The following is a 23449-nucleotide window of genomic DNA, read 5'->3' as shown; positions in this document are numbered from 1 at the left end:
TGGACTGGTTGGATCTCCTTGTAGTCCAAGGGACTCGCAAGAGTCTTCTCCAGCACCATAGTTCAAAAGCATCAATTCTTTGGCGCTCAGCTTTCTTCACAGTCCAACTCTCACATCCATACATAACCACCGGAAAAACCATAGCCTTGACTAGACGGACCTTTGTTGGCAAAGTAATATCTCTGCTTTTCAATATGCTATCTAGGTTGGTCATAACTTTCCTTCCCTTCCGTCCTTATCAGTGACCAATGACACCAGGACAGTAAAGTGCAGAGAGCTCCCACTCTTGAAATCCTTTGATTACGAAACGCTAAAGGATAGGAATCTTGGGAATAGGGTTCACAACACATTATGTTCTTTAACGTGAGGATTTCAAAATCTTGGAGCTATGAGATCTAGGAGGACATTAGCCCAATTTCCTAATTTCACAGATTAAGAAACAAGAGGTCCAGGGAAAGAAAAGTGACTTGTTTCCGAACACAAAGACTGACAAGATTACTAAAATACCTTCTTCATAATCATTACCATGCCTTTTTCAGGCTTTAAAAATACACATTTGTATTTAAAAACTGCTATTCACACATCCATATATGGCTTTCACCCAACCTGCTCTGGTGAATTCTTTCAGTCAACCAACATTATCTATTTGAAAGCGAAAGGGGAAGCATATTGACAATGACTCAAATCTGTGTTTGATGCTTTGAATGGATGATCTCATTTTATCCTCACAACCCTCACAGGGTTCTTCTGCCTTAACAAATGAGGCAACTGGAGCCTCAGGAAATTTAACTGTCTCAGAGTGGTTTAAAGTATCCCAGGTCTCAATCCAAAGTGCATATACTCTAGCTTCTACCTGACTGCAAACATCAACAATGAATAAGCAGCCTCTCGATTTAGGAAAGAACATGCTTACTGTAAATTTCAAAAGCAGAATCACCCTTTCCCGCTAATAATCTTTTCCAAAATTAAAGGCAAAACTGTTTACATTCCTGTTTTCCTTGAGCTTTGCTTATATCCCAATTAGAAAAAGTTTATACAGTTTTTCAGCAGATGAAAGACACATTTCCCCCATAAATTCAAATAAAAAGACCAAAAAAGGCCAGAAAAACTCAGGCATTCATAAGAGAACCAAAGAATTATCTGTTCCCTTTCTAATCACCACCAAGTCACAGAACTTGCAAATCTCACTTTACTCTCCACATCCTGCCCTAACAAAATGAGCAACAATTACCTCATTTGAATTTAATCCATCAATTGCAGCCAGAGGCACTTTCCCATGCAGCACTGTGCCAGTCACCTCTTTTACTCCAAACGCTGGGGAATCAAGCTCCTCCTGGATCGGCATTCCAGTAAGGGAAGCCTCTTCTAGAATAGGAGTTCCTTCTGAGACAGGCACTGAATCAGCATGGGGAGTATCTCCCAGGAAGGGTGCACCAACAGGGAACACTTCCTCCACAGCTGGCACTGCAGCAGCTGCATCAGGAGGCTCCTCTGGGGTGAACACTTTAACAGTTGGGCTATCAGACTCCTCTGGAGCAGACAGTACAGCAGCTGGGGCTGCAAGCTCCTCTGGGGTGGACACTGCACAAGCTGGGGTAGCAGACTGCTCTGGGGTGGGCACTGCACAAGCTGGGGCAGCAGGCTCCTCTGGGGTGGACACTGCACCAGCTGGGGCAGTAGACTGCTCTAGGGTAGACCCTGCACCAGCTAGGGTGGCAGACTGCTCTGGGATGGGCATTGCACCAGCTGGGGCTGCAGGTGCCTCTGGGGTGGACCCTGCACCAGCGGGGGTGGCAGATTGCTCTGGGGTGGGCACTGCACCAGCAGGGGTGGCAGATTGCTCTGGGGTGGACCCTGCACCAGCGGGGGTGGCAGATGGCTCTGGGGTGGGCACTGCACCAGCTAGGGTGGCAGACTGCTCTGGGGTGGGCACTGCATAAACTGGGGTGGCAGACTGCTCTGGGGTGGACATTGCACCAGCTGGGGTGGCAGGCTCCTCTGGGGAAGGCATTGCACCAGCTGGGGCAGTAGACTCCTCTGGGGTGGGCACTGCAACAGCTGGGACGGTAGACTGCTCTGGGGTGGGTACTGCACCAGCTGGGACAATAGACTGCTCTGGGGTGGGCACTGCACCAGCTGGGGTGGCAGGCTCCTCTGGGGTGGGCACTGCACCAGCTGGGACAGTAGACTGCTCTGGGGTGGGCACTGCACCAGCTGGGACGGTAGACTGCTCTGGGGTGGGTACTGCATCAGCTGGGACAGTAGACTGCTCTGGGGTGGGCACTGCACCAGCTGGGGCTGCAGGCTCCTCCAGGGTGGGTACTGCACCAGCTGGGGCAGTAGACTGCTCTGGGGTGGACACTGCACCAGCTGGGGTGGCAGGCTCCTCTGGGGTGGGCACTGCACCAGCTGGGGCTGCAGGCTCCTCTGGGGTGGACACTGCACCAGTGGGGGTGACAGGCTCCTCCGGGGTATCATCCTCTGGGGTGGGCACTGCACCAGCTGGGGCAGCAGGCTCCTCTGGAGTGGACACTGCACCAGTGGGGGTGACAGGCTCCTCCGGGGTATCATCCTCTGTGGTGGGCACTGCCGCAGCTGGGGCAGCAGGCTCCTCTGGGGTGGACACTGCACCAGTGGGGGTGACAGGCTCCTCCGGGGTATCATCCTCTGTGGTGGGCACTGCCGCAGCTGGAGCAGCAGGCTCCTCTGGGGTGGACACTGCACCAGTGGGGGTGACAGGCTCCTCCGGGGTATCATCCTCTGTGGTGGACACTGCCGCAGCTGGAGCAGTCCTCTCAGGAACAGGCACTGCAGCAGCTGGGGCAGCAGCCCTCTCTACTGCAGCAGCTGGGCCATCCTTTTCTAGGGTAAAAACTGAAGCAGCTGGGACATGTGCCTCTATGGTGGCCATGGAAACAACTGGGACATGCTCCTCCGGGAAGGGCACTGTGACAGCGGCAATCGCAGTTCCCCCTGGGACAGGCACTCCAGCATGTAGGGCATCCTCCACAGTGGGCACTGCAGCAGCTGCGTCAGGCTTCTGTGGGATGGATGCCCAGTCCTCCAAAACGGCTTCCGTGTTACTAGCCTTGGTAACTTGTTCCTCCAGCAAGGTATTTAGCAATGAATTGGGATCTCTCATTTCTGCTTCCCCTTCCTCCACTGAGGCCACATTCAGCTTGGGCTTGGTCCCATTCACGGTCTCCACTCCATCTCTGCTATGCCTCAGTCGTCCAACCGGCAGGTGCGCACTCAGGAACTCTGACTTCGGGGACTTCCTCTGGAGATTCTGGGAGACTCGCTCTGGGAGTTCACCAGGAAGGTGTGCTGAGGCTTGGTCCTCCAGCCTGGCTTCATAGCCCAGTGCCTGAGCTTCACCACCTTCATCACAAGCTCCTTCCACGGACAACAATCCACAAGGGTCCACATCTCCCAAGGAAGTCAGACGGTTATTTTCTTCATTAATAGCTCCTTTCTCACCTTCCAGATGAATCTCATCTGTCGGTAAAGGTGACTCGTCCAGCAACGCCTCTCCTTCAGATCCTGAGGTAACATCTGTGAGTTCACGGCTAACGGCAGAACTGAGGGGGGCTCTCTCCACACGCTCCTCAGCATTCCCCTCCCCCTCATGACTGTCCACCTGGGACAAACTGCTGTGTCCTTTGGCCAGCCTGGCCTCAGAGTCCGCTACGTTTTCTTTAGGAGAAGCCCTGTGATCAGAGTTGGACCATCCTCCCAGGGACTCCAGATCAGTCATGAGTCTAAGGTTAAATTGCCCGGCAGTGTCGAGGCTAAAAGGCACTTTTTCACCCTCCTCCTCACTAACAGTGGAAGCGTCCCTCATGGAATCAGAGTAGGCAGTAAATTCCACAGTATTAGGCACCTGAGAAGAATCCAGGGCATTGAAAGAGTCACTGTCCAACCCAGGACCGCAGTCCTCCGTCCTTACCTTCAAAAGGCCTACGTGCTCCTTTTCTAAGGCAGCCCCTGAAAAAGGACTGATTACAAGTGAATTTTCTGCATCCTGAGATGGGGCCAGCCCTTCAGAAAAGGCTTGATTCTCCAGCTCAACTAGAGGAGTCACTCCTTCTTCAGATAAACACTCCTTTTCAAGTTCAAGAAACATCTGCACCGAGTCTGTGTCAGAGAGCTGCTCTGAGTCCGCAGGACCAACAGTGCATTCTAAATCTGAAACAAGACCCTCCAGCCCCAGAGCAGTCCTGTTTCTCAGTTCTCCTACGGCACTCTCATCTGTTAGAACACAGTTGTAATCCAAAGATGCGGCCTCGAGAACAGAAGCCAAACAGTTCTGAGCAGGCTGCAGGTCATCAGAGCAACGGATCTGACCAAGAGCTAGGGGCTCAAAAGCTCCCAAGACAGCGGTGGAGCAGCCAACTCCATCCTCCACCACTGCCGCAGTATCTGCTTGCTCTCCTTCTTCAAAGATATCTGCCAGGCTGTTCTTCTCCTCATCTGCTGTTAGAAAAGTCTTTCCATTCTCTGACAGTTTCTCTTCCTCCCACTCCTCCGCAGCCTCCATCATGATCCATCGCTCATCCTCCTCAAACTTTAGCTCAGACTCTGTTTTCTCCCTGAGGCTGGGGGTTATGAGAATATGCAACTCTGAATCCAACAGCTCTTCACTCAGGCAAGGGGAGAGAGGTGGCAATTCTACAGTGCAAGCTGTGTCCCCCAGGGGGTGCTGCTTCTCACTGAAGCCTCCCTTAGCCAAACTTTTCATGGCTCTGGGCCAGGTTGCACTTGGGAATCTGTGTTCCTGCATTACATCTGTGTTACCACTTGCTGCTGCAGCTTCTGACTCTAGAGGCTGGAATTCACGGGAAGAGCTCTCACTGCGCTGCTGCAATCTGAAGTCTTGGCTGTTTCCACCTAAGTTTTTCACATCCTGCATTTCTGGAATACCTATGGATTTAGACACATGTTCCAGAGTTACTGACTCTGACTGAAGTTCCTTGTGGTCCACATGACCAGAACTTTCTGTTAATGCAGAACTGGACTCCTTCTTCTCTTGCAAGGAAGGATTTGAAACACCGGCTTCAGAAACCTCACTGAGAGAAGCTTCCATCCTTTCGGCGAATTCTGGGAAATTGGGTGGCATGAAGGACTTCCAAGATCTCCTGTTAACGTTGTCCTTACGTTCTGCATTTGGCCGCCTTCTGGGTGGCACAGGTGCTGACTTCTGCACATCACTGCTTAGCTTTAGTGCGTCAAATATTATTCTCTCGTCCAACTTTTTGCCTTCTGGTGCTCTGGATTCAAAAACATTAGCGGCTGCTCCTAACGTACCGTTGCTGGATATAGTGCTTCCTTCTATCTTTTCCATGGTGCTTTTTGAAGTCTGATTAAGCTTTGACCCCTGGTCAATTTGTTCATTTATCCTCATTGTATCATATATAGATCGCTGTGGAACATAGCAATCCTCTATGTAGCCATCCTCTTCCTCCCCCTTTCCCAGGCAGGTGGGGTTCTGCCTTAAACAGTCCGGCCTGCTGAGTGGCTTACCCATACTTTTTCAATCAAGATGAACCATCAACCTTTTAAAAGTTTCTCACAGGTTCCCCCAAAATGCATTCCGCGTAAGTTAAAAACCCTTTTACATGTTCATAACTGTGAACCCCCCAATCGGATCTTCCCTCCAGAAAGGCCTGGAAGTTGCACTTTGAAACTATTCTGGGAGAAGCTCTAAGAGAAACAGTTTTTTCCTCACAGGTTGGCAGCCTCATAGTTGCAGACAGATAAGTGGTATAACGTAATCAACAAAATTATTTCTTCTATGGCTTTTATTTTTTTAAGAGCACAGCTCTAACTCAGTCAGTTAAAAAAAAATCATCAGATATTGACAAGTCTTATTCAATATCTAGTTCCACTCACTTTTCACCCGAGCAGAATTGGAAGCAGAGGATTTACATCGATTGCGTCCTTTAATAACAATGGCACAGCCACTCTGGTCTTCAAGTATGGCCCAAGCGCCTAAGAATTCCTTTCATTTTATCCTCAGTTCCAGCTCTGGAGAGTCCAGCTGGTCTGAATTAGCCATTCGTCCTCCCTAGCTCGGGTGTTTGTATTTGAACTGGGCTGGTCGGCGGATATTCCTGCAACTTTAAACACAGGAAGTCCTTCATTCGCGGCCAGCTTGGGGCTTCCTGTCTCCAAAACATCATGGCATTGTTGTGGCTCCCAGAACAGCCCAGCGCCGCGGCCGCAAAACAAGGCGAGTGGAGCCCGGCGCCGGGTCTTTGAGGGGCCAGAGGGCTGCGGCGGCGGCCGAGGGTCAGTCGGCAAGGCTCGCTCCCTGCCGCCCGCCTCCCCGCGCCGCGCGCCCCGAGGGCCACGGTCGCCTCACCGCAGGCTGGCAGGTGGCTCCTGGACGCGCCGGCCTCCAGTCCCGCGCTCAGGAAGTTAGTTGGTCCCTCCGGCAGCTGAGTCCCGCGTGCTGTGGGCGCCACCTCCCCCGCCGCCGCCGCCAGTCCCCGGTCCGCAGCCGCCACGCCGTGGGCTGCATGTCAAGCAGCCGCCTCTATTCTCCGCCGCCGCCGCCGCCGCCGGCCCCGCGGCCCCGCCGTCCTCCCCGCCCGCAGCTGTCACGGTCCCGGCATGCAAACTTCTGGCTGGGAACAAAAGGCTCCGCTCGGGCCGGGCGGGGGCGAGCCCGCCTCCCTCGCGCCGCGCGGCCCGCTCGCCCGCCGCTCGCTGGAAGTGCTCGGCTGGCGGGCGGCTCTCCTCCCCCTTCCCCGCGCCGCCGCGCCGCCCCGCCCGGGCAGCCCCCCTGGAAGCCCGGGAACACGACGCGGAGAGCCCGGGGAGGAGGGCGGGGCAGAGCCGGGGCGAGGAGCTGCCGAGCCGGAGGGAGGGGGCGACCGAGGGGATTGGAAGCCGAGGCACCGAGGGAGGGGCTTCTGCGCGACTAGGGGCGAGGGAGCCCGGCGTCCGCCGCTCGGCTGCCGGGCCCACGCCCACCGCGCCCCCGGGGCCGGAGGGAGAGCCCCGCCCCCCGAGAGAGCGAGGGGCGGGGAGCAGCACCAGCGCCAGTCTCGGCCGCGCAGCGCAAATCCCCTGACAAAGGAAAGCCCCGCCCTCCCGCCGCTGGCCCGGCCCCTGTCGCCCCCGCCGCGTCCCAGCCCGCCAGGCTTCTAGCCCTAGGGCGAGCTAACCCAGAAGGGGCGCCCCCGCCGCCCCGCAGCCAGCCGGTTCTGGCAAGGGCCATTCTGGGCCCCATCTGCCGGCATCATTTCTCGCTCCGGCTCTGCCGCCAAAGGGGTGTCCCTAGTCCCTCCAATGTCACCTTTAGCGCGCCCCTGCCGGGCCCAAAAACACTCCAGCCTTAAACCTGGCACTTCAATTCGTACCAAGTTACTGGATAAACTCCAGGCACCTTCCCTCTCCCGTTCCTCACGTCCGTCAGGTCTTGGTTCATTCCCTAGCCGGGATTTCTTTGCCCACAGATCTGAATGGTGTTGATGACTGAGGCAAAGGGAACTGACGGCGGGGGTGGCCGGGGGAGATGCTGGCAGCAGCGCCCCAAGCCCCAAAACCTGGGCTCCTTCACCGCTGGGCACATCCAAGGAAACCTGAGCTCCTCGGGGCCAAATGAAAAGCAGGGGTCTGTATTTCAAGTACCATGATGGAAAATTCTAAAGAAAAATGGCCCACAATCCCGTCCACAGCTTTTTGGCTTTTATAAAAGCCATCTAGACGCCTGGTGACTGTTAAACAAAGAAAGTACAAAGGGCAACCCAGAAACCCGTCCACCAGAGGCAGCTGCATATCAGAAGGGGTGTAATATGCTGCTCCTTTGTGATGGTCATTTTCTGATTTTATGAAGGAAAAAAAGTCTATTAAAATCTCTCAACTGACCATGTGGTCAATACAGATGGTAAAACTTATGGAAAAGTTATTTCTACCCTCTATACAAACTGTAAGTGAAGCCAATAGCTGGTGTATGGAGATCTGGCAGTGAAACCCTGAGCTGAGCCTTAGGCTGACTTGAGCCAGAGAGGTCTTTGGCAAAAAGGAGGTGTCAGCTGAAGCCTGCGATCATAATTAAGCAACTAAAAGACCTTTCACTGGCAAAATGTCTTACACTTCATTTCTCACTTCGAAAGAGGCTGCTGATCAATTTCTGCCCACTCAAATTCAAAAGACTCTCTATCCATCTGTAAACTGAAAGGGAGGGTGGGCAGACTAGATTGTGTCTTGACAGCTTTTCTAACTTGAATATTCTTTAGTCCTAAAACTGTTAAAGGAGCTGCCCCACAATGCTGACTCCTCCTGGTCCTACACTGAAAGACTGTCCTCTGAGGAACAAACAGCAGAAAGAATCAAAAATGTTTGACCTAGGGAAGGTTTCCAAGCAATATGATGAACATCAAGTATCTAAAGGGCTGGGAAGTGGGAGGAAGGAAGCTTGTTCTGGATGTCTACTTAAGCTGGCACACTATGATCCAAGGGCAGGTTTCAAACCCACAAAGCTTTCTCACAGCTATTCGAAGAATAGGGCGTCCCCTGAATGGATGACTTTCCAGACCCCAGAGGTGTCTGAGCAGAAATTCAAGCAATCACTTGGCAGAGATTTGGGGAAAGAGATTTACAATTCCTCTTTCAGTTTGTTCAAGATCAATTTTAAGGTCCCTTCTAACTCTAATTCAATGTGATCTGAGGGCTTGATTAGCTTATGTATCTGATACTTAACGTTTTAGGGAATCTGGGTTTTAATTTTCCTTTAATTAATAAGTATAACTGGAAAAACCCAGGGAAAGCAAGATCAATTTCACTAGCAAATCTCCCTTGCCAAATACGCTCACTTACGTGTTCAGATATCATAAAAGACCATTTAGTGTGCCAGGGGCCCTCTGGCTGGAAGAATCTGAGGAATTCTGGCTCTGGACTAAGGGTGGGTGGTTATTCTATTATAAAGAATGATCTTGATGTGGAATCACAAACTTCATAGCCAGAAATTCCTTTCCTGTTTGCTCACTAAGTCAGGTGCCAATGAATTCAGTCTTTTCTTAATCCTTCCCCACACCTATCTACCTTAGTCGCACCACTCTCACCAATGCTCCATATTACAGTCAACTAAATAAAGGGAGCATTTTAGCAACTATGAAGTTCAGATTCAAATTACTTATCAGCTTAAGTCACATTCTCTCTGATTAGTGTATTAGGAGGCTATATTAAGAGACTATTACAAAGAAATCTCTCCAAAATTCAAACATGGCCTTATAGAAAGGATTACGTAAAGTTGACCAATTACTCCCCTCCCCTGCAAAAAGTGCTTTGCTCCTTTCTTTAAATCATCAGTTTGTGTTGACAGGAAAAAAGGCACAAAGTCTCTTTCCTCCATGTTTTTTTTTTTTTTTAATCTGTTCATGAGTTTCCCCTTAGTTTTGGTATGTGGAACTCTGCCAATAGCCATCTCAGTGACTGAAATAAATACCTGATACAGCTTTCAACCTCTTGTTACCCTGATAGCTCCAACAAAAAAAGCATCTGTCCATTTCATATGCTGTGTGTAAACTTTTAAAAAGAGAAGTATAGGGAGCACCTCTTTGATGCTTCCCCCATTCCTATAACACAAATATATGTGCTGATGCCAAATTTTAAATTAGTTTCCAGTTAGTTGATTACAGAGTTCAAAGAATTCTCTATTTATTTTGAAATTCCTAAGAACATAATTGGTGTCAGATTTTCCTTTGGTGAACTTGGAAGAAAGAACAATCTTGGCCCTTTCTGCTGTCTAATTAAAACAGAAAGGTGGAGTCGCCTCACACCCTAACACAGCTCCCTTTCCAAGTTTTGGACTTGGCATTTTGCCTTTGTCTGCTCCAGACTTAAACCACCAGCCTCCAAGGAAAATCTGGAGACCCTAGATGCACACTTCCTCAGATTCTATAATGCCTTTTCATCCACCTCTCTCTTGGAGGATTAGTGCTGACTAGAGGGGGAGACAGAAGACTGGTTGGATCTTGCACATTTAAAACCTACAAAATGCCTTTCATCTTGGGATCTCTAGACTTTACAAGCATTTATTTAGTAGCAAGTGGAAACTCCACAGTATTAGTCTGAACCTGTTGGGCATCAGTCACTACCATCTTTTTATTACATAAAGATGGCTACAGAGTGGCTCGTTAAGCAATGCAGAATGATGTGAAGCTTGCTTTAAATCTAAGGATTTTGATGCTATTTGAGCTCTTGTGTATTTCTAAACCTACGAGAAAGCTTTCCATACACTCTTCAGGAACTCTCATGACCCCTATAGCCCTTTCCTGCCTGTACACTTTCCATATTAATCCCTCTTTAGCCACTCCCCACGACAGTGGTGAAGACAAAAGCACCGGGCTTTGTAAGTGAGAAAAGACCTAACAGGACAATGAGAGGCAGGAAAGCAGGAGATTCCAGGAAGGCTTTATGGAGGGAATCACATTTACACATCAGGATCTGGAGATACAGAGATGGGAGAGACAAGGATTTCTAAGTGAAGGACTAGAGGCTGGAAACCTAAAGAGGCCAATTCAAAGTTATCATGGTTTGAGTTATAGGACAGATGCAAGGGAAAAATGAAAGGTCAGAATGGTAAGTAGCTCAAGGTCAGTTCACCAAGGCCCTTGAATGTCAAACACGAATTTATGCTTTATTTGTACATGCTAAGTCACTTCAGTTGTGTCCAACTCTTTGCAACCCATGGGCTGTAGCCCGCCAGGCTCCTCTGTCCATGGGATTCTTCAGGCAAGAATACTGGAGTGGGTTGCCATTTCCTCCTCCAGGGGATCTTCCTGACCCAGGGATCAAACCTGCGACTCTTAACCTCTCCTTTGCTGGCAAGTGGGTTCTTTACCACTAGCACCACCTGGAAAGCTCAAGACTTCCTTATTTAACTTACCAGGGGTCGTACAAGTGACTGAGTTGTGTGTGGAAAATTTCTAAGAATCTGAGCCTGGCTGCTCACTCAACTGCCACTTGATATAAATTATTGCATTACAAAAAATCCAAATCTTAATTGCAGAGGCAGACTATTTGAACTTCATAACTGATCAGATAGAGGGTAGGGGTTAGGGGGAAAAATAAATGTAAAAAAATGCTGTTGGGACCTCCCTGGTGGTCCAGTGGCTAAGACGCCGTGTTTCCAATGCAGGGGGCCTGGGTTTGATCCCCGGTCAGGGAACAAGATCCTGCAGGTTGCAACTAGGAGTTCAAATGCTACAACTAAAGAATCTCACATGCTGCAACTTAGACCTGGCACAAATAAATAAAAAAACAAATATTTATTTATTAAATAATTAATAGTAAATAATGAAATTTTATATTTGGCTACAATAATAACCAAACAAATAAATAAATATTAAAAAATAATAAACCTCTTTGGATGACTGAGGGCACAGCACACTATCAAACAGCCACAGTCGGGAAGACCTACTGGAGGAGCTGGCAAGGCCACCCACGTGGAGGCATCCAGAAAGACCAAAGGTCAGGGCGGAGAAACAGAGGTAGAAAACTTCTGTAGGACAGTGAGGAATTGGACATCCCAGGGCTGAGTGTGGAGAGAGGTGAGAAGATGGCGGATGACAGGATTTCAGGAGCGACATGTGAGGGAAGCAGAAAGACAAATCGAAACAGAAAGCAGAAGAGCAGCCAGAGAAGAAAATGGAGAGAGCGCAATGTCAGGAAGGTAAGTGGACAGGAGGGTTCTGAGAAAAAAGATAGGATGTTAAATGGTGCATAAGGAAGGAAGAAGACCATTAATTAAGACAAGGCCACTGGGCTTGGCAACTGGGCTGTCAGTGAGTACTTCTGCAAGAATGCTAGCAGGGCAGCGATGGGTGCTGGGTCAGACGGTAGCAGATCAAGGATAAGCAGTGGTGAGAAAGTAAGTGTTGGTCCTCCCTTGTTGTGTCTCTTCTTTTGGCTTCCACTGCCACTGTGCTACCCTGATGCTCTCTTTCTAGCCAGTCCTGCTTGGTGTCTTTGGGTTCCTCTTCCTGTCCTCTTAGGAAGAGTAATTCCACAAGGTGTAGCCTTGATTCTTTTCATTTGTTCAACAAATATTTATTGAGATCTACTGTGTGCCCTAATCCATGCCAGACACTAAGGGAGAGTGATGAGCAAGATGTGTTCAGGAGCCTACATTCTTGTAGAGACAGACAGACAGACAGTTGCAGTGAGTACTCAGGGAAAAGCAAACTGCTCTGAGCGCATCTGTCAAGGGGCCTGATGTGGCCTGGAGGTGCCGGGCTTCCCTGAGAAAGTGACCACGTGGGCTTTCCAGTTCCAGGATGGCATGACTTCACAACTTTCAAAAAGTAACAACTTCACAAAGGTGCTTAGCTGTTTCTAGGAAACAGGTCCCTGGGCTGAATCTCTAAGGAATCTTGCTGTAGGGATCTTCTCTCCAGTATTAGAAAAGGATGTAAAATAAGTAATAAGTTAAGAGATTTTTGAAAACTGTCTTTCATTTTGTTACTAAAGCAGTTCTTATCATTGATCATGAACAAACAACAGGCTCAATTTAAAGAATTAGACTTAAATCAGAGCTCTTCTCTGGGAGTGAACTGCAAGATGAGACAGTAAATGGTTCACTTGAATAGATGCAATGAATCCAAGCTGCAGAAGACCTAAGAGAGGTTCAATTTCTTTGAATTCTTATCTTCTTCGTCCCTTAACTCACAGATACATGTAACCAAATATTAGATACATGTAGTTGCTGCAAGCTTTTCTGAGGAACATCTTGATTTGGCGTATATACTTGGCATAGAGATTAATTTTATCTGTGTTTTTAAGCTGCTTCCTCTGAAATTAAGCTGATATCTTCTCCCTTAATGTTTTAATTAAAGATTGATTAAAATTAAGAAGTGTCTCTATCAAAGATGCTGACTTGGTAGTTGCCATTATATGGTAACAGAGGAAGATAACATGGTCTATGCTAAAGCTAATTAGGCCAAGGACCCTCAGATCATTAAGTTGATCTGTTGGGTAACTCTGAGTGACTGCGGAAGTCACTGAGCTGGTAATGGCTTCTGGTTAATTCTGGTTAATGACTTGAAAATAATACCGATGTGTAGAGCATAGAAGCCAAGGTCAAAATGGTCTCAGAGAAACCTGCTGGCTGTGGGATTCTGAAATGAATGAATGAATTTAATAACCATGTATGTGTATGTATGTGTACATACAGTGTATTTAAAGCTGTGTTAAGGAGTCATGACCTAAACCTGTTTATGTATTGCTGGTCTGGGGCTGGCAATGAGCTCCACATTTGTTCCTCAGAGAAACTGCTCAGGAAGGCCTTTTGTCCATCTACCTGTTTCACTGCTGTCATCAAACTAATTTAGTTTATCTTCATCATTTCGTTTTTTTCAAGAAGAAAAAGAGCTAATCTAACTTGGTGCTGGGTCTTAGATCAAATCTTCTGGAGAATGATCAGCTGTAGGCAAAAAGGGTATAACTTATTAAAAACATTTCATAATGTTATAATGTGTGTATTTGGATAAACTTTCTAAAGTAAAAGAATATTACCATTGAGCACTTAATATCTGCCTGGTGTTTTCATCTACATCACTTCATTTAAATTTCATAAAGGCCCTAAAGGTAGGAGTTACCATTGCTCACGTTTTATAGCAGAAATAACTATACAGAGAGGCTAAGTAATTTTCCCCAAGGTCACTCAGCTAGTAAATGATTCAGCCAGAATTCCAAGCTGAGAATTTCAGACTCAAATTCATATTCAATTTTCCTCACTGAGCTGATAGAAGTATGAAGACTCTTCTTGCTGTCACTGTAAATGACAATGACTCTAAAGGAAAGGGTAACTACAAGACGGCATTTCGGAACCTGCTTTCTTCAGTTGCATCCAAAGTAGCAAATTTTCAAATTTTGCTTATTTAGGCTAATACTGAAATGAAATTATGTTCCTTTAACATATGCTAAGTAGGAGAGAAGGAAGGGAGCCTGGAGGCAAGATGGAAAGGTGAGGAGTCCAGGCTAGGATGAGGATTTCTCAGAACACACAAGGATTTAGCTCAAGTGTTGCAAAGTAGATGGCATTTTGAATCCCACAGCTTACATGGCTTATGAGAAATAAAGAGCATTCACTTAGTCAAATATTCACTAATGTCCAACTATGCATACACTCATGCTCACTACTTTGAGGGACACAAAAATGGAAACATTAAGATGAGGGATGGGACACTGCATATAATCAATAAATGCCAAAATTAGGCAGTAATGATAAAGGCTACATGAGTTACACATATTAAGTGATTTAAGAGAGCAGGAGAGGTGGTGAGCTGGGCTGGAGGGGAATCAAGGTTTTGAGGAGATATGGGACTTCTGCTAAACCTTCAGGTATGAGTAGAAATCAAATAGGTAAAATGCTAAGGAGTGTTTGGGGTAAGTGGATGGAGTGGATGGTCTACATAGGAAACAAGACTGGATAGACAGTGGGGATCAAAAATGTAGTTTCTCAACTGACAAAGGATTAATTTGCAAAATATACAAGCAGCTCATACAACTCAATGCCAGAAAAACAACCAACCAATAAAAATATGGGAAAAAGACTTAAATAGACATTTCTCCAAAGACGACATACAGATGGCTGACAAACACATGAAAAGATGCTCAACATTGCTCATTATTAGAGAAATGTAAATCAGAACTACAATGAGATATCACCTCACACCTGTCAGAATGACCATCATCAAAAAGTCTACAAACAATAAATATTGGAGAGGGTGTGGAGAAAAGGGAATGCTCTTGGACTGTTGGTGGGAATGTAAATTGATACAGCATCTATGGAAGACGGTATGGAGATTCCTTAAAAAAGTAGGAATAAAACCACCACATGACCCAGCAATCCCACTCTGAGGCATATACCCCGAGGAAAAGACACATGTATCCCATTGTTCATTACAGCACTATTTACAATAGCTAGAACATGGAAGCAACTTAGATGTCCACCAACAGATGAATAGATAAAGAAGTTGTGGTACATATACACAATGGAGTATTACTCAGCCATAAAAAGGAATGCATTTGAGTCAGTTCTAATGGGGTGGATGAACCTAGAACCTATTATACAGAATGAAGTGAGTCAGAAAAAAAAAAGATAAATATCATATTCTAATGTACATATATGGAATCTAGAAAAATGGTAATGAAGAATTTATTTACAGGGCAACAGTGGAGAAACAGACATAGAGAATAGACTTATGGACATGGGAAGAGGGGAGGAGAGGGTGAGATGTATGGACAGAGTAACATGGAAACTTATATTACCATTACTATATAAAATAGACAGCCAATGGGAATTTGTTGTATGACTCAGGAAATTCAAACAGGGGCTCTGTATCAATCTAGAAGGGTGGGATGGGGTGGGAGATGGGAGGGAGGTTCAAAAGGGAATATATGTATACCTGTGGCTGATTTATGTTGAGGTTTGACCGAAACAACAAAATTCTGTAAAGCAATTATCCTTCAATAAAAAAATAAATTAAAAAAAAAAGTGTGATAGGCACAGACAGAGACCAGTTCTGAAGATGCCACTGTTTAATCCATTAGATCTGGGAGGAGGATAAGCACTCATAGAAAGAAGGGTGAGTACAGACAGAAGCTAAGGGAAGACCACCTTGGAGGCTTCAGTTTTAAAAGGCTACAGCATAATTTATGCCTGTTTCTTCCGTGGGAACCATGTGCGTACACACTGGCTGTCCAATCACGCTAGCTCTCTGCATTCCTAACAGAGGATCTTTTGTTCCAAATAGCAAGGCTCAAAAGGGACGGAGTCTGATAAAATCACACTGAGGTCAGTACTCCCAGCTGGTGCAGGGCTTATGCCATTCCATAACACACCCTACAGGAAGCAGCTTGAGATACACAGCTGACTGACTTCCATAGCAGGAGTCTTGTGGCAGGCAGGGTGGGGTGGGGACTGGCCAAGCATGGAGGGCATTCTTTAGCCACTGACTCAAATTAGTTCACCAAGATCCTGACTTGATCTAACAGATCTGTTTAAATCACTCTCAGAACCAACACATTTTTTTTTCCCACTTAAAGGAAAACCACGAAGTTTCCCCAGGCAATGGGACTATTTCATCAGTTAACTCTTACTTGTCATGGAATCTGAAAAGGGCAAGATTCCAAAATCCCCTGTATTCCAAGAAGTGGGCTGAATAATCCTTTGTTTTAAGTGGCTATTCTGTGTATTATAGGAAATTCAAGCAGCACCCACTAGACGCTGGGAGCAGCCTTCCCAGTTGTGATAGTACAAATGTCTCTAGATATTGTCAATATCCCCTAAGGGCCAAAACTGCCTCCCCTACCCTCACTGGGGGCCACTGGTCAAGCATGAGATTTGGTGCCAAATATCTTTCCAATCCCAGCTCCAACGTTTACTTGCTATGTGGCTTGAACAAGTTACTTTAACACCTTCCAACCTCAGTTTTCTTATCTGCAACTAGGATTTTAAATGTCTGATTCATGGAGGTGGGGATGGGGAGGAAGTTAGGATTGGAGATCATTTAGACTTAGGTCTCGCTTACTGTTCTTGCCTCTATGTCCCTACTATTGCAGCTCTTTGCACCTGTTTCTCATGCTGCACTGCTAACTAGAGACTATCTGAGATCCAAGCTTGCATGAAGGACTGACCCAGAGCAAGTGCTCAGTAAGGATGGACTGAAAGGAATTCAGAGCCTCTTCCGCCTGACCTCCCCGAAGGGATCCAGGGACCATCACCTTGCAGCTCTTACTCTCATCCCTGACGGCTAAAGTTGTGAAAGGTCCACATTTCAAATCACAGGACCGGTGGTAGGAAAACAGCTTGTAAAGGTTCAGGGGAGAAGTGTATTGTGTTACTCTTTCACAGACAATACCAGACACTGGTATCTGAACAACCACCCCAGGACTGGCAGTGGCAAAATATGAAGGAAGGTGGGGAGGGAACACATTCTCCCCACAGCGAGGCTTTTCCACCCGGGACAGCTGAGACTTGGGACGAGTCCGTTTGGCAGGAGACAGCCTTTGTGCAGTGATGTTTTGGTGCAGTGACCTGACCTGACCTGACTCCCTGTGGGACTGATTTTATTCCTGGTAAACCAACCACCTCTAACAACACAGTGCCTTTCAAAGCAACTCATCTCACTTCCTCGAGGCTTACCTCTTATGGCTTGTGTGCCAGAGAGCTCGTTGGAAAGTGCCCAGGACTAGGCTAAGGCTGAGGCCACTTACCAAGCATTTCTAGACACAGCGAGAAACAGCCCCGTTCTGCAAGCCCGTGCTTATCTCAATCACGTCCACTATTCAAAACTCAGTGACAAACCCAAGTTCAGCACAGGGTAAATTCTAGTTTTTCTGGATACCCGTGTTTCCCATGATGATCAGTCTTAGTTGCAAATGCTACATGCTGACACTATGTGTGAAGAATTTCCGGAAACTCAATTGAAACTGCTCAGTCCTTCCTTCTGGTTGAGGACATATTCATTTGTTGCTTTAAAATCTTCCCTTGCTATCAAAATTTCCAGCCGGATTTTTGTGAAATTCATCAACACTCTCTTGATGCCCTTCCATCTGATTTTACTACCTTCACTGAGACGTGAGGCTCCTTCAAGGTGATGTAATGGCTACAAGCTTGGGGTTTTGCCTGTGGTGCTAATACTGAAAATACTAACGGCAATAGTTTAAAATGGGGGCTGGAAAAAGTTCAACATGAAGCTAACTTAAAGGTCTTAAAGGCTCCTTCACCTTCTCCCCACCCAGCTGCAACGGTGGGGGTGGAGAGGATTATTACACAGCATTGGAATTCGTGGGGGGGCAGGGGGGGAGGTGCAGAGGGAGATGCTCACATAAGGGTTATAAATATCAGCAGCCAAACCGTGAGCTCCTGGGCCGAGAACAACTGACAGCCTGTAGTCTCCCCTTAAAGGCACAGAGCAAGGAAGCTCCCTGGAGTATTTCCACAAAGGAAGTTTCTCTTCTTCACAGAAACGCTCCATCAGCTGAACACCTGCATCAACAACTCTACGCAAAAGAAACCAACCGCAGATGCCAGGAAAAGTGACGAGGAGATTTTAAACCAGACAGAGATTAGCACCAGGAAAAATAAAGAATCCAGGGCCCAGCCTAAGGGAAAGCTGATTTACAGACGGGTATTGCTGCTTCACAGTTATGATCAGATTACCAGAAGGTGGCTTGCTACATTAAGATTTACCTTAATCAACGAGCACCTTTTCCAACTGAGTTCTAAATTATCCACAGAGAGGTGGCAATTTTCTCCTTCCTCAGGCAGTGGTTCTCAACTGAGGGGGTTTTTCCTTCCAGGCATCTGGCAATAGGCAGTGGCATTTCGGGCTGTCACACCAGGGAAAGGCTGTTCCTGGCATCGAGTGGGCAGATGGAGATCAGGGATGCGGCTGAACAGCGCACAGGGCAGCTGCCTACAACCAAGAACTGTCCCACTCCAAATACCTAGAGTGGTCAGGTTGAGAAACGTTATTCAAGGGCATTCTTCCTACTTCCTTGGACTCCAGTTTCCACTGGCGTTGTCGTTGTTTAGTCCTGTGCTGTGCTAAGTCGCTTCAGTCGTGTCCGACTTTTAGCGACCCTCCAGGCTCCTCTATCCATGGGATTTCCCAAGCAAGAATACTGAAGTGGGATGCCATTTCTTCCTCCAGGCTATCTTCCTGACTCAGGGATCGAACTCCATCTCTTGTGTCTCCTGCACTGGCAGGAGAATTTTTTTACCACTAATGCCACCAGGGTAGCCTGGTTTAAGGAAGAAAGAAAAAACCGACACAGGCCAAGGGTCAGCACAAAGTAGGGTCGGCGGGGGTGGGGGGGGTGGTGGTGTCTACTCATCTTATCTTGGCTGCTGCAAAGCTGGTGATACCTAAACCTCCGGAGACAGACGGGTCATACCAAGTGTGATTTCCTTTCTCTCCAAGGGCAGGCAGATAATGCTAACCTCACTTGCTTTCTTCTCTGGTAAGTCCAACTGGCAAACACTGCCCTGTCTTTGTAATTATTTGAAAAGGAGTGAATATCCATCATTGTCCAAATTGGCAGTCTCTCAGCTCCATGGCAGGCCCTGTCCTCCAAGAGTTTTTACATGTGCTCACAGGGAAGCTTATGCTTGCTTTCCATGAGGCCAAAAAAAAAAAAAGAATCCAATGAACAAGTTTATGGGGCTTTCTTGTTCTGGCTTCACAGTAGGATAGAGGTCTCCAGACACAGGCTACAAGGGCATGCAGTCCCTGACCCTGGGCTCTGCTCAGCCTCAATCAAGACAGAACGGTCCTAAGGAAGCCTGTGGCCTCACCAACAGCCCCTCAGACCCAAACCTCCACACGTCCTGACTGAGAGGCCGCTGCCAGTCCTGAGGCGGATACAAGGGAGGGGCTAGTGTAAGACTCAGAATGATCTCAGTTCTTGATTACAAAACCTACACAGGCAATTTCAAAACATCTTTGTTATCATCAGACTTCATAGATTCCTTCTCCACATCTAGAGTCTTTTTCTTTCCTTCCTAGAAAGGTCACCCTGAGGGAATTCTTTGGCTTAAGTTTCAATGAAATAAAGGTCCTTCCTTTCTTGTTAGACTCTAGTTATGTATATATTTAATACAATTCCTTTTCCTCAATAATCAGAGACTCTCTTGTTCAGGAAAATGGAATTTCCTGAAGAGATTAACCAAAGTCTTTTCCTTCCAGTTTCTCCAAACATGCTCACTATTTTCCTTTGTGGCTTTCTTCCTGTTTTGTGGAAGACAGAGAGAGCAGAAAGCAGTAAAGTGTCTAACTCAAGAGGCTTGAGGTCTCTGCCTGTTTAGTGGGAAAGGACTCTCTTCCCTTCCCATCTCACGGGTCCTCGCTGGCTGACCAGATTCTATCAATTATTCAGAAGCAACTGACGGAAAAGTCTTTCCTAGGAATAATGACTTCCAGTTTTTCACATTCATTTAAGAAGCAAACCGTTTTCTCCAGAGGCCAACTGCCTTTCCAAGCATTTATCAGCACTGCTGCATGGCAAGCCTGGGGTCCTCCACAGACCTGACTCATCTGTCCATTCCGACCATCCCCAGTGGAATCAGCAGGGTCAAACCACAGCCCGCATTTCCATCTCACAGATTCATACTCTTCTCTTCAGCAGATCCTGTGCTGAGAGCATGATCCCATTATAAAAAGAAAAGAGGTGAAAACTTAAAACGAACACTGTTTTTTAATACTTATCTTCATCTTTGTTTCCCCTTATTAAAAATAATTTGAATCTGAAAGCCGAATCACACTACATGCATCTGGTCTGCTGCTGGGGTGAGGGAAGATGAGTCTATTGCTAGAATACAGAACACATGAACCCAGGAACTCGGATCATGAAAATGACTCAGTCCTCAGAACGGGTTGGCTCAGCCTCTTGGGGACTGTGAACTGAGACACACAGCTTTTCCCTTCTCATTGTTTTCACTTCCCATGAGTTCAGCATGAGCTCAGCCAGGACTGTCTTCCTCCCCTCCTGCCTCAAGACCTTTGCCAGGAGGAGACAAAAACTCTTCCCCAAGCCCTTGCCTTGGTAAGATGGATCTGGGGAACCAGGCTGCTGATGTGCATCCCCATCTTGAGCAGGGTACACACAGGGCACGCAGCTTCACCACCCTCCTTCTCACACTCATCTTCCGGTCTTGCCTTGTCAACACCAGCTCCCTGCAGATACACATGCTGGCCCCAGCCTCCACAGCCACAGTGCTGGTGGTGGGAGGCTTCTCAGAAATCAGTTAAACATGTCTGCTATACCAAGCAACTCAGCAGCTACTGAACCCTGAGTGCTGCTGGGCTATATGCTAGGATACAAATAAAATACAAGGATGTCCAGGAATTTCTTATAAGCTTTCAGCAGCATCACAATTCAGAATGTCTCTAGAAACCAAGGATTAAATGAACAGGAAACAATTACTTGTCCTCAAATCCAAACACTGTATATGCTTGCCTGTGGATTCTTTTTAATATCCTAGGTCATATTTAATGCAATTTTAACAGGCTTGTTTACTTTGTTTTCAGCTCACTGAAGATCTGAAGGAAGAGATAGCCTGCTCAAGACAGTGAAAAGTAATAGCAGTAAGAAATAATACCTGGTATTAGAGTAATAGGGGAAAAAACAGAAACTACATCCCCCCAAATACACACACACACACCTGGTATCAGAGTAATAGGGGAAAAAACAGAAACTACATCCCTCCAAATACACACACACACACCTGGTATCAGAGTAATAGGGGAAAAAACAGAAACTACATCCCCCCAAATACACACAAACACACCTGGTATCAGAGTAATAGGGGAAAAAACAGAAACTACATCCCCCCAAATACACACACACACACACACACTCGAACTCAACCAGTACAGCTATCAGAGGCCCTTCAAAACAGAACTTAAATTGCATGGTAATTTAAGAACATTTAGTACAAAGTAGCCCCAATGTGTCTCATGTTCCTGAGGATATCACCACAGTGGAAAACAGTTACAATCTGTTTAGTAATGTTAACCTGCACTTGTAAAGAAAAATTTACAATATAATGTAATGTTTAGGAAATTAGCCAAATAAGAGTTAAAATAATTCCATATAAACCAGAATCTTGGTTTGATAAAACTATAGCTTGGTGCCTCAAAGGATAAACTTCAGTTTTCTAAAAAAGCCTCATTTAGTTGATTAGACAATTGATTCTAATTAACCTTGGAGAAGACTACTTAGAGTCCCTTGGACTGCAAGGAGATCCAACCAGTCCATTCTGAAGGAGATCAACCCTGGGATTTCTTTGGAAGGAAAGCTGAAACTCCAGTACTTTGGTCACCTCATGCGAAGAGTTGACTCATTGGGAAAGACTTTGATGCTGGGAGGGATTGGGGGCAGGAGAAGAAGGGGACAACAGAGGGTGAGATGGCTGGATGGCATCACGGACTCGATGGACGTGAGTCTCAGTGAACTCTGGGAGATGGTGATGGACAGGGAGGCCTGGTGTGCTGCGATTCATGGGGTCGCAAAGAGTCGGACACGACTGAGCGATTGAACTGAACTGAACTGAATCTGGATTCAAGTAAACTGGACCCATGCAGCATGCCTATAACAGCGGCTCTGCTTTCGAGGGGCTTATGCGGAAGAGGGAAGAGAAGCCCGTGTGACACAACAGGACAGGCCACCTGGCCATTGATCAGGTAGGGCCTTTCCCCGAGGATAACACCTGGGCTCGTGGGTTTGGACTTTCTCTACCTACCCTTTCCTTACCCAGGGCCTCAAGAATCCCAGCTGTGATAACTAGGGCTGCTCCTTACATTGCACTGTAAGGGGGTCTTCAGTCAATGTCTCGCCTTAGTGCTGAACATCCCCTCACCTAGAGGGGTCCTTCTGAAACAGCCACCTGGATCTTGTCTACAAATCTGTGATCTTTCTCGGGGCCATGTGGCTCTGATCTGGTGTCATACCACCTTTTTCCATCCATATTTTAATAGGAAGAATCCTGACAGGCAGGGACTGAGAGCGCAAGTCTGATGGCAAAGCATTTCCGTGTAAGTAGGAACCATCGCCACCAGTAATGGGAGTCAAGCGCTGGAAGTACCCTTTCCAAATCTACCCCAAGAACCAAGAAGGAAAGAGCAGGCACACAGGCCTCCAGCAGGGGAGAGAGGCCCTTTCAGGTAAGTCTGGGGTGAAAGGCTCACCCAAAGCAGTGAGAGCCGACACCCAACAGACAGGCCCAAGTTCCAAGCCCAAACCTGGCAAATTTGCACTTTTGAGTCAACTCCTGTCTTCTTCCCCTGGTGTTTTAATAGAGACTCACAAAAGTTCAGGACTGGGAATTCTGACTCAGGCAAAGAATCAAAATAGTTTTGCAATTAAGGTTGTGCTTCTCAAACTCTCCTACATGCAGAGAACTTGTGTTCTTGAGGAGTCTGGGGCATAATCTTAAGCACTACTTGCTACAAGTGGAAAATTTCTTTGAAGTGTTATGTTTTGTGTTAATAGTTCACGAGGATTTCTCATTTTCTTTCAAAACACATCAAACATGTGTTGGTAATTTTCTCTCCAAATCTGTGAAAAAAAACCCCACACTTTAGGAAGAAGAGTCCATGTTTATCTTATGGGTTCCTATACCTCCATCTGAAAAACAGAGCCCTCAACCAACATTCACTGCTGTTACAAAAGTTAGTTAATGTGAACTCTCAAGAAATCACAAGAGAAGATTCTTAGAATAAGAAATAAGGTTCAGTCTGCCTATATCCTTAATCGGCTATAAACATTAAAATAAATTAGAATAGAGGAACATTCAACCCAGTTGCTCAGAAGTGCAAGAGACTATTTAGTCTGCGAACTGTGTGCTCCGGTGTGACGGAAGTGAGACTAATGAACCCAGAGACAGCCGTGAGGATGCGCACTCAATCGGTCTCCAAGTTACAAGAAAAGA

At 46.9% G+C, this 23449-nt stretch overlaps 1 protein-coding gene across 12 annotated transcripts in view; it reads right to left on the bottom strand.

Annotated features, from left to right (window-relative positions):
* Positions 1 to 23449, bottom strand: part of LOC102169353 (microtubule-actin cross-linking factor 1) — a 340864-nt gene that overhangs the window by 61439 nt on the left and 255976 nt on the right. Inside the window, exon 1 of one of the 12 annotated variants that reach the window (XM_018042141.1) lies at positions 1232 to 6699. The exons of the other annotated variants lie outside the window; for them this stretch is intronic. Within the exon in view, the coding sequence (XP_017897630.1) occupies positions 1232 to 5527 (4296 nt within the window). The 5' untranslated portion in view covers positions 5528 to 6699. Of the gene's footprint in view, positions 1 to 1231; positions 6700 to 23449 lie in introns of those variants that run through there. 12 annotated transcript variants of the gene reach the window in all.

The sequence above is a fragment of the Capra hircus genome, chromosome 3, assembly GCF_001704415.2.
Source record: "Capra hircus breed San Clemente chromosome 3, ASM170441v1, whole genome shotgun sequence".
NCBI classification, from domain to species: domain Eukaryota; kingdom Metazoa; phylum Chordata; class Mammalia; order Artiodactyla; family Bovidae; genus Capra; species Capra hircus.
The sequence above is the reverse complement of the archived record's forward strand: the minus strand, read 5'-3'. Positions and strand labels throughout refer to the sequence as shown.